Genomic DNA, 11,569 nt, shown 5'->3' with positions numbered 1-11,569 from the left:
TGCTTTTCCAGTGATTTAAAAAAGGTCTCTTGGATTCCCATGGGGTAAGTGAGGTAGGTTCTACCTCATCACTGTGTCATGCAGTATTTCTCCAAGTGTGCTCCATGGAATATTAACTCCATAAAAATTGTTCCAAAAGAAAAGGGGTTTGTGGTGAAATAAGACTAGGGAATTATGCATTTGCTATTCTCTTCTTGGAGATTAGCATTGAGGTTCTGACAAGTCCCACAGTAGAGAAATCTATTAAACTTTGTTTAATCTAGTGTATCTCAAATTAATTTGACCACAGAGTCCCTTCCACCCCCTTTTTGTAAATAGCACCTATAACAATCCATGGAACTAGTATCTAAGCAACAAACTCTGAGATCCACCGGACAGTGGTCTAGAATATAAATGTTGGAATCAGGCTCAAATTCAAAACTTATATTCATTGACCTCAGATAAGTAACAAAATCTTTCTGATCTTGAGTTTCCTCATCTGCAAGATGGTGTGATAATGCCACCAGCTTTATAGGATTAACTGAAACAACATAAAGTGCTTAGCCCCAGACTGGAATACAGTAACTGAATACATTTAAACATCTATTATTGTGATATTATTATTATTTTTTCAATTATCGTACATCCCTATGCCTTCTTTTATCACTCTTAAAGATCATTTGGGGGACACAACATTCTTGATTCTACCAAAGAAGATGAAATTTTCAAAACTGTTGTCCTTTTATAAATATCTACACTGCTAAGAAAGTTTGGGGCTTTTTTCTCAGCTTCTCAGGACTCTGGAGATTGACATTCACCAAATCCAGTCCTTCTGAACCTGGGGAACTCTCCTTTGTCTGTCAATCAGTTGTGATTTCTTAGGCTGATCATAAACCAGTTATATTCACCTGAAAGAAAATTAAGCCCAAAGTGGCAAATTAAGTTCTACATTTCAAAAGGCATTTCCTTGTTACTGGCTTACCTCTGGGAATGTGGGGTGAGGGCAGGAGAGAGATGGTGTGGAACAGGTCAGGGGGGAAGTGACTTGAAAATTCCCAGGTTCTAGAAGCACTGACCTGTCCTTTTCGGATGCAGGTACCACAGTAGATGTCACAGAGTCCACTGATGACTTGACTAAGGCAAAGCATTGCTTCCACCATGCCGATCCCCAGGAGGATGGAGAACAAGACCACGTTCCAGAGGACAATATGCTCAGGCTCTTGGCAGGTGGTCCAGGTGGGCTGGTTGAATAAGTAGTTGTCCCTGCCAGGACAGAGGAGAAAATAAGTCTGGCTTTGAGAGATAGCAAAAGGAGGGGGCTGCTACTTACAACCATGTGAGAAGCACTAGCCTAATACAGGAGATTACAAAGCTTTACGATCTTCATTGCTCTTATCTTCATAAAGACAGCAGATTTATTACTGCTCATTGGTGAGAGGGTCTTTCCCTCTGATAGCACAACATCTCAGCAAGGCATTGCGGATGCAAATAGAGCCACACAAGAGAGCATATGAAGAAGCAGGAAATATCTGGCTGCAAGATTTTAACTGCTATCAGGCTCTCAGGGGCAGTAGGAGTGGCTGAGAGCTTGGGCTCCAAAATCCCACAGACCCAAGTCCTAATTCCAGCTCCCTCACTAAGAAGTTCTACATAAACTTCCTAAGTGTTTCTCTACATCAGATTCCGTATGTGTAAAACAGGGTTAAAAATAGCATCCATACCACAGAGTGGTTGGGAGGGTTAGATATTACCACAGTGCCTGCCATGCTGTAGGCAATATATTTTAGTTCTATCATAATTATTATCAGAGAAAATGGAAGTCTAGAGGTCTAGAGGAGCTAGAGAAGGCTTCACAGGGAAAGGTGGAGTCACCTGGCCTTGAAGGAGGCAGCAGCAAAGAGGAGAGCAGTGAATTGTAAAATGAAAGAGCACATAAGCAAAAACTGTAAGGGAAATTTGGAATCCAAGTATACTAGTTGGACAAAGACAGAATGGGTTTTCTGGCCATATTTCATTGGGCTATATATTATTGGATATCTCTGTCATATTTCTACCTTCACCCATATCCATATCCATATCTATGGAGTCCCCAACAGGATTGGAAGTTCTTAATGTAAAGATTTCTTGGCCTTATCAGCATCTTTACATTTTACAAAAACCCCTTTGGCGATACTATGGCAAAAGGGTTGAAAGGCAAAATGGAACTGGAATACTATTGCTTCTTAAACCTGGACATGAGCTCCCTAGGTATAACCTGAAACTGACCTCATACATGGAGGACAGGGAGAGTCCAGACAAAAAGGCAGGCCACTCCAGATGGGTAGGTGGCAGGTTTAATAAGCAAGAGAACTTACTTAAGAGGCTTGTATTGAGGCCGCAAGATGAGTAATTTTCTGTACCTGCCTGTAAGACTCTTAAAAGTTTTTATAGAGAGGCTCTAACTGGATGCAGTCACGCATACTGTCCAGAGAGTCTCAACACCACATTTCTATCTCAAGGCTGACCCTTGGAGCAGCTTCTGGGAGTGGAGAAGACAAGTAGACACACATCCCAAGGACGGGGAGCAGGTGGGGAGCCTCCAATTGCCTGGGTCTAGCTAGCAAGTCAACTGGTGGCCATGTCTTCTTGACGAAACTCCCCCCACAGAGTCTTGTCGGCGGACTGTTGTAGGAGTGGAGGTACAGGGTGTTGGAGACTCGGAACGGGGTGATGACAGACTAGGTGAAGAGCAGTGTATATTCAAGATACATTGTCAAGGAAATTTACAGGATTTGGTGGTAGATTGAACACGGGAAGTGAGATGGGAGAAGAATCAAAGATAACTCAGGTTTTAGGTACCATCAAATGGGATGGGGATGGCAGGAGATTCGCCTGGGGACATCAAGGGTTTTGGACATATTAATATTGAAATGCTGTGAGGTGTTCAATAATAGGAAGTTTCAAGGAGGTGATTACGTATTTGGGTCAAGAACTCAGAAGAAAGATCTAGGCTAGAGGTAGACATTTTGGGATTAGTTACATAGATAGATGGATGGTTCTGAAAGCCATGGGGCTGGATGAGATCTTCCAGGGAGAGAACATGAAAAGAGGAACAGGGTATTTCTCAGTCTGAGTTTCTGTCTATTCCTTTAGGAAAATAAACATGCATCATAGAGCCCAGCCATTTTAGGATATTTATACAGGCCCAAATTTGGTAATTAAGTCTTCCCAGTTTGAGTGTGAGCAACTTGCAAATAGGCAATCTGTCTTATCCTTCCTTTGTACTCTCATCTCTCATCCCAGCACCAAGCCAGTGCTAAGCAGGCCCTCAGTGCATACTCAGTTGAGTTTAAAAATTGGGGCTAATGCAGTCATGGTATTATACTGAACACCTTGGGTGGACTGCTTAATTCATGGGCACTTCTTGGCCTGGGACAATCACCTTCTAGAGATTGTTGATTTGGGAGCAGGTGTGGAGAGAGAAAAAGTCACTAGGTCTGAATGAAAGTACCTGGCCCCATTACTGGATGGTCCATACTGAGAGCACACACTCTCTGTGGTCATCAGCTGTATAATCATTAGATGTTAGACACTGACCCAAGACCATGAATGCTACTCACTCCAGGCTGTCATTCCTGAAAGGGTAGGTGTAGTTTCCACTGCCTGTGTCACAGAAAGGGCCGCGGAGCAAACCTAGTGAAGAAATGACCACACAGTACACAGCCCCCACCGTGCCCTGCATGGCCAGAAGCACAGGGAACAGCATCTGAAATGGAACAGAGTCAGAAATTCAGTGCGGCGATGGGAGGAAGATGGTGGGAAGTCCTCTTTCCAAAGATGCATTCCCTGAGTTTCCCAGCAAATGGAAGAGGGTCCGAATCTGCTATTGTAGTTGCCAGTCTTGGTCAGTGTCCTGGTTTTACTTCGCAACTGTACAAAAAAATGGGTGCTAGGGTGGAGAAGCCTCTGTCCATTCATCTACCCCAGTTGCAATTCTAAAGATGGAAATCATCCACTAAAACATTGTGAATGGGAAATGTGACTTGTTCACCACTGAACTCCAAGTGCCGACACACTACCTAGCAAATAAAGTAAGCGTGCTGCCGGTTCCTCGTCTACACTCATAGTGGACATCAGTCATGGATCTCAGCACTCTTCCCCTCCAACCCTGGACAAGGCCTCACAGTCCTTTTCAAAACAAAGTGACTGATCAATTAAGGTTCGCGTTCTGAATGAAACCTAGTGCCATTCTGGTGGTGGGTATTCAGTAAATGCTTGTTGTAGGGTTGGGTGAGTCAATGAATAAAATCGTTTTTTTAATGTCTGAGTCAGTGACCAACACAGGGCTTGTACTGTATACAAACCCCATAAATATGTGTTGACTGGGTAGGTGACTGAATGAGTGTGACAGCGAGGCAAGTGTCAAGGAAAGGTGACCTTTTGGCATATTAGTGCATTAATGAATTGGGGTAAAGCTGAGGGACCTGTTTGCTTCAAAGCCTAAGCTTTTATTCTTGACACATCCATGTTGTATCTTTCTTACCACAGGGAGGGGGGGTGGCTGGAGCTGAATGGAATGTCTCAGAGAGCTCCTTGGAGATGGTCCTCAGGTGACGTGGGGCTAAGGTCTCTGTGGAGGGTCTGATTGGAAGCTGCAAGTGTTGGGACAAGGAATTTTTGGAGCAGAAAAATGACATGGCATATGAACTAGAAATGTTAGAGCAGTGGACAACTTGCTGTGATTAGGGACAAGATCAGGAACAAGACGTGAATTCATAATGAACTTGGAGCCTGTCAGTCTTTTGTACGCCATAGTGTGTTGTAAGAGAATACCTGTGAAAGTGTTTTTGAGACTATAATATTTAACACCTCTTCTTGCTGGAATCCCATTTCTATGGTGTGTTGCCCCTTTGGCTACAGTGGAAATAGGAAAGCCAAGGGATGGGAGGGTCCTAGACATCTCCACAGACAGACAGACAGACAGATAAAAACACAACCAAACCCCAGTAGGCTGGTCTACCAGAGCTTGCAGGCTTTGTGTCCACTGCGAATGGCTCTTCTCACACCCTCTCCAGGTGCATTTTCCTGGGATGTCATGCACCAGCCCCTGTCTCTGTTGGCTAGTGTCTTGCATAACATTACTATGCTTCCAAAGGAGCATTGGTCAATTGTCTATCCTTCAAAAAAGCTGAAGCACACGGCCTAGGAAATAAGCCCTTTAGGGGTGGGGGCGGGTGGGAGTTAAACATTCTGTAGAACCTGCAGTACTTACCCCACATCTGTGAGCACAGCAGTCTTCTCCACCGCCTCTCAACAGCATTAGTGCTGGCACCAAAACCTGTGGCAAACGAACAAACACAAATGCTCTTGTAACAAAGGGAATGTTAACTTTTTAGAATGCGGTTTTGATTGTGTCTCTAGCTATTGAAAAATGTCTAGTGATTCCTTATTGCCTGTAGGATACAACACAGGCCCTGGGCTTTGTACATCAGCCTTCATGGCCTGGTCTTGCCCTGCCTCCAGACCCTCACTGCTCCTCCATCATTCAGATCTCCTGACACCCCCGTTTGTGGGCTCCCAGGGTAGACCCAGGACTTTCCTGCCTCTGGGTCTTAGAATACTTCATAAAGTAAACTCCTTTTTACTCTCAAAGGGTCAGTTTAGATGTCATCTCCTGTGGTAGGCCGCACAAATGCCCCCTCCCAACCCCAAAGACATACTCACTTCCTAACCCTGGGACCTGTGAATATCACCTCGTGTGACGAAAGACGTGGTTAAATTGGGATCTGAATAGAAGGAGTGTATCCGGGATGGGCCCTAAATAAAATCACAAGCAGAAGGAGTTTTCAGAGACAGACACACGGAGGAGAAGGCAGAGGCAGAGACTGTGAAGGTGGAGCAGAGATGGGCACAATGCATCCACACGTCAGGACAGCCAGCAGCCAGCAGAAGCTGGAAAAGGCGAGGACTAGATTTTCCCCTAGAGCCCAGAACATGGGGCTCCGCCAACACATTCACTCAGAGCACTGGCCTTAGGACTGTGAGAGAACAAATTTCTGGTGAGTTAAGCCACCAAGCTTGTGGTTATTTATTATAACAGCCATGGGAAACCACATCTCCTCTTTGTAGCTTTCAGTGACCCCTGCCAGGTAAAATGAACGGTTTGCTTCCTTCCCCCTCTGTCCTGTTGCACTGAGTACACTGCATTCTCCGCTTCCCCCTGGGCTCTGAGCTCTGGGGTTCAGCAGCTCTTAGCCCAGTACTCAACACAGAATCAGAACCAATGAATCGTGGTGCAATTTGCGATGATGTGTCCCCATGTTTCTCCCGGCAGTGTGGGGTAGGAGAAAGGGCACTGGCATGATGGGACCATGGGTCAGGAACAAGAAATGAATACATAATGGATGAACCTAAATTATGAAAAGAACCACCGTGCCCTGAGAAAGGATTGGTAATGTGCTTGCTGATGCGAGCATCTGAGACATGCCGTCCTCACTACGGTGACCAAGACGTACGCTGGTGAAAGTATAATTGGTAAGCGTTTGATGCTAAAAATGAGTGCTACCTAGTCAAACGTATTCTTTCACCTGATAGTCTGAGGGTGTTTATGTGTGCGTTTGTGGGGGGTGGAATGAGGGTGCAAACTCACATGCCTTTAGAGGCTGGGCAGGTAATTTTAAGTAAGAAAGTGTGTCCTGATATAATCAATAGGGAGAGGTGGGGATGGTGAAGGGAACTGGAGGGCGCATGCCTCTGCCAAGAGCATCCAAGTCACTGTAAAGCAAAACATACAGGCACTGCACCAAACAAACTTGGGCCAACTCCCAGCTGAGAAATGAGCAACTGTCCTGCACTAATAAGCAGTGAAGGTGAGAGGCAGGAGACAGGTACTGGGCTGGAGGAGAGGAAGAAGCTGGTAATCTGAGACAGGAGAGAGGACACTGCATTTCACTGGCTGCCCGGTATGTGGGGGTGCTCTGTATATATTATCTCATTTCACATCACCTCCGTGTGAGATGGTGGAATTCTCCATTCACTGGAGCTCAGGGAGTTCGCACAACAGGTCAGGAGCAGACTCATGATTTGAGCAGGATGTGTTAGACTCCGAGGTGTGCGCTGCCCCTTAGGGGAGGCTCTGAGCTGAGACCCAGACAACCTTGGCCCAGGTATTGCTGATTTAGATGTTGTCTTGTGCAGGAAGGCCCAGCTTCTGCCTTGGAGGGGAGGGGCGTGTGGTCAATGGATGCAACTTGAGACAACACTGCGTCTACTACTGTATGGGGAGAAGCAGCCAGAGGGAGGCGATCCCCTTTTTCTGAGGGTTCTTTATGCCCCATGCGTTCATCCATCCATTGAGTACCTACTCAGGGCCTGGCACTGGGGTCTCACATTATCAAATGATCTTTTCATAAGAGAGTCCTAGATAGCTGGGAGAGGAGGCGCCAAATAAAAACAAAGGCAGAAAGGAAGGAAAAGTGTCTACCTCAGCGGGCAACAAACTACAACCTGTGGGCTGAATCCAGTGAGTTGCCTATTTTATAAACAAAATTTTACGGCCACATAGCTATGCCCATTTGTTTATTGTTTATTATATTGTTTATGGCTGCTTTCGTCCTATGACGACAGAGCTCAGTAGTTGAAAGAAGAGACCACTTGGCCTGCAAAGCTGGAAATATTTACCATCTGGCCTTTTACAGAAAAAGATTGCCAACCCTGTAATTTTACCTAGCCAAGTCTTGATGGGAACGACACAATTTATTTTTCGAGATGATCACCTTGAAACCTGACAAACCTGACAAGCACTCAGTTATTGTGCTCTTTATAAAGTGTGTCTTTCAGTTGACAGCCACATATTCAGGTCTACTCTCAGCCAGCACCCTGGTCGGTAGGCACTTAGAAGGCAACTATGAACGAGACTTGGGCTCAGTTCCTGAGGAACTCACCGCCAGCTTCATGGAGGAGGCAGGGACATAAAAGGATGCTTGCAGTAAGAGGTGCCAAGCACAATGTGGAAAGCGTGTATGTATTCTGTGTTGTGGGGTATAGAGGAGGAGCAGCCAGCCGTGCGCTGGGGGCCTGGGGAAGGTGGCCCCAAGAGGAGATGGCTGTTCTGTGATTTGCAAGGTGTTTAGGGGTACGCTTCACCTGCAGAAGGTAAGCTAGCTAAACCTCATGCTTACCAAGAGTCCAGCTCCAAGAAAGCCGTGGAAAAACCAGACGAAGTCCGTGATGTAGGCAGGCTCCAGTACCTGGCCGTTGGGAAAGTAGAGTAGGAGGTTGGCGATGATGGCTGCAGTGGCCAAAGCCAAGAGCAGCATGCCTGTGTACCTGGAGCCTGTCTCAGAGCACATGGTGAGTTCTCTCTGAAAGACAGAGAAACCAACGAGGACACTGTCTCTCCAGCCACTGCAGAATCAGGAGAGAGTGCACTGGCCGAGTCCCAAGAACGAGATGCCAATCCGAGCTTTGCCACTGGTAGGCAATGTGACCTGGGGAGTCACCTCACGTCTCTGAGCCTCGGTTTCCTCTGTAAAGCAGAGAAAATATCAGTCTCCTAGGTGGTGGTGTATGGACGAAAGGAAGTGAAATACATGTAAAAGCGGCCGGCTCATATTGTGTTTCCCCGAAAATAAGACCTAACAGGAAAATAAGCCCTAACCGGAAAATAAGCCCTAGCATGATTTTTCAGGATGACATCCCCTGAACGTAAGCCCTAATGTGTCTTTGGGAGCAAAAATTAATGTAAGACCCAGTCTTATTTTTGGGGAAACACGGTAGATTTTCCATAGGCTTTCTTTAAAGGACTGGGGTTATTCAGGCAATGTTTAGGAAGTTGCTAGTATCCTGTTCTGGTTCTTTCATCCACTCCCAGAGGAATTCCCATAGTGATTACGAACTGATCCGGGTCCCAAACCCTGACTCCACCACTTAGCAGCTGCGTGACCTTGGGCAAGTTATTAAACTCTCTCACCTCAATATCCTCATTTGTAAAATGGGGCTGACAATAGCACTCCCTTGCTGGAGTCGTTGAGAGGATGAAAACACGATGATATATTCAAAACATCCTCATACGAGGCTGTCAGTGCATGGTAGCTCAAGAACCGAGGGATCAGAATCATCTTGGCCTCTCATTTCATTTATGTGGAAAACCCCCTTTGTTAATTTAGTTAATTGAGCCTGGAGATTTCATGGAAGCCAGGATGGGGGCACATGAAGAGAAGGAAAGGCTTTGCATCTTGTTTTTCCCCCTGCACTCACTGCTCCCGAGCATATATGAGATGGGAGTAAATCAGTAACTCATTCGCTGAGTGAAGAAGGTTGCCAGAGAAGCGTGTGGAACGTGCCTCGGCGACCCGGGGAGGTGCTCCGGTTTCGTGTTAGGTGGCGCTCTCCTAACACCTCTCTGTGCCCATTCTCGACTCAGATTCATGCTGAGATTGTTGACTGGCTCACGAATAGCAGCTCATTCACTACCTGGGTCCCCAGACACGGAGACCTGGTGCCACGACTGGCCCTTCCCACGGGGGAAATCTGGAGTAATTTGCAGAGCCAGGGACCTTTCTTTGGGGATAAAACCAAGAAATGTCCTGCCTTAGCTTTCTGCTCCCACAGAAGGTTCCAATAGTTATTAAAGAACAATGGCTTACGTGGGATGATAATGCTTGCGGTCTTATTTCTATCAGCTATCCAAATTCAGGGCTGCAGAAAACTGATGCCTGAATGGGGTGCTGCCTCTGGCTCCTTTGTTTGGATGGAGGAGATTGAAACTGCTGACCTCACTCCCCATTATGATCACTAACAGCAGTGATAACAAAAATTTAACACTTGGGGGGAGATAATACTGGATTATGTGCCACAACAACATATACAACTGGTGCTACTTGCACATTACAAACATGATTTCATTTGGTCCTTACAACAACTCCATGAGGTAATAACTCCACAGCTCTATGAGGAAATAGCCTTAGAGAAGTGAAATAAGATTCCAGGGTTTCCCAGCCATAAATGACAGACCTGATACTCAAATGGAGGTCTGCCCATTTCCACCTCTAGTTAATTCCCAGTTAGGGCAGATGGATAGGAACTGGGAGCATTGAGAAGCCAGGGCTGCTGACCCTTCTTCCATGCTGTAAAGAAGTACAAAACAATGGCCCCCAATTGCTCCTTACACCTGAGGTCACAGCGCTTGCAGCAATGACTACAGCGGTGCTCACTCTTCAGGAAAATTGCACATCTTCTTAAGAGGAAGGGACGGTGGGTGGAGACTGTGGCCACATTTGGAAACGGGGACCAAGCAACACCCAAGCTTGGCACTTAATTAAATTACAAGAAACTGATCATTTTCTTGGGTCATAGCAGAGTATGTTAGAGCTACGAAGGATTCTTAGAAATCCAATTCCATCGTTTCCTAGGAAGCAGAGACCCAGGGAGTTAAAATTATCTGTTCAAGTTTATGCAGCTAGGAAGTTGGAAATAATAACAAAAATAGTCGGTCCTGGTCACAGACATGATCTCATTTAGTTCCTCAATAGTCCTGTTACAGAGACATCGTTATGATACCTATTGATATACATTTGCTGCTGGACATTCTAAGGCCCCCAGACGCGAAGGAACTTGTTTGAGGCCACACAGTTTGCAATGGGGCAGCTTGTTTTATGGGTCTGTCCAGTTCCCATAGCTTTTTGGCCTCCACAGGTGAGATAATCACAAGCCCTGAGTTCCTTAACCACAGATTTCCTTTCAAATCATCCGCCTCATGCTCCCCATATATTCATATTTATACTTGTTGGACAATTGTACCCTGAATTTGGGTCTGGACAGCTTGGTGGCTGCACTGAGGCTTTGAGGCCAGCTGTGTAGCCCCAGGCTGCGGGGAATTTCTTTCAACACCGATCCTGCCCATCCTTAAGCAGAAACACACAGACACACCCGTCAACCCAGTACCTGATCAGTTGGGGGTTGGGGCACAGGCACACTGGGGAGCGTCTCCTGGGTACGGGACCCGGCCCCAGCAGGCCAGCCGCGGTGAAGGGCCCCTGCAGGCTGTGTTGTAGTCCCAGAGAGTCTTCTAGCTCAGCTGCTGGAAGTTTCTGGGTGGACTCTGGATCCTTCCACCTTTCAGGAGGCACAAGGTGAACACTTAATAGATGTTGGACAGCAGTAAGTCTCAGGCACCCACCTTACAGGACAGTTAGGCATTTAACCACAGCTGTCAACTCTCTCCCAAAGCCCCCTCGATGAGGAAGTCCCTTGTTTCTTTAAAGGCTGAGGCCCAAAACCTTTCCAGACCCTTCGGAGGCCCCTCAGCACTATGGAATGCTGGATTCTGACAGACACAGGGGCTCCCCTTTTCCTGTCTGGCCCCACCTCTCTCCTGCTGCCCCCAGGCTGGGCAAAGTGGCTCAAATTCCCCCAGTAAGAGCTGGCACTGGCTCCCCCGCCAGGCGGCCCCAGGGGAGGAGCCCAGCCACCTAGCCTCAAAGGCGCTTACTTACTGCACTCTGCTCCTCTCTCTGGGTCATTCCTGATAACCTCTGAAAAGTTTCCCTGGCAGATGTGTTTCCACCGAGCTGAGATGGAGGAGAGTGTGGGGGACGTGATTGCTCTGGAT

General features: G+C 46.7%; 1 protein-coding gene across 3 annotated transcripts in view; it reads right to left on the bottom strand.

The window, feature by feature from the left end:
• The window catches only part of LOC109450318 (transmembrane 4 L6 family member 1-like), a 17,830-nt gene extending 6,470 nt beyond the window's left edge, over positions 1 to 11,360 (bottom strand). Inside the window, exons 1-6 of one of the 3 annotated variants that reach the window (XM_019737505.3) lie at positions 10,903 to 11,360; positions 8,139 to 8,485; positions 5,231 to 5,296; positions 3,579 to 3,724; positions 1,056 to 1,242; positions 1 to 887 (exon numbers count right to left, since the gene is read on the bottom strand). The exon at positions 1 to 887 is cut by the window's left edge and continues 725 nt beyond it. In XM_019737505.3, coding sequence (XP_019593064.3) covers positions 867 to 887; positions 1,056 to 1,242; positions 3,579 to 3,724; positions 5,231 to 5,296; positions 8,139 to 8,309 — 591 coding nt within the window. In that variant the 5' untranslated portion in view covers positions 8,310 to 8,485; positions 10,903 to 11,360 and the 3' untranslated portion in view covers positions 1 to 866. The remainder of the gene's footprint in view (positions 888 to 1,055; positions 1,243 to 3,578; positions 3,725 to 5,230; positions 5,297 to 8,138; positions 8,486 to 10,902) is intronic. The other 2 variants (XM_019737503.3, XM_019737504.3) reach the window with 2 other exon arrangements.
• Between the last annotated feature and the right edge of the window lie 209 nt (positions 11,361 to 11,569).

Source organism: Rhinolophus sinicus, chromosome 14 (assembly GCF_057876585.1).
Source record: "Rhinolophus sinicus isolate RSI-liver-muscle chromosome 14, RSI-T2T, whole genome shotgun sequence".
NCBI lineage: Eukaryota > Metazoa > Chordata > Mammalia > Chiroptera > Rhinolophidae > Rhinolophus > Rhinolophus sinicus.
This window is presented reverse-complemented; position numbering and strand designations above follow the sequence as displayed.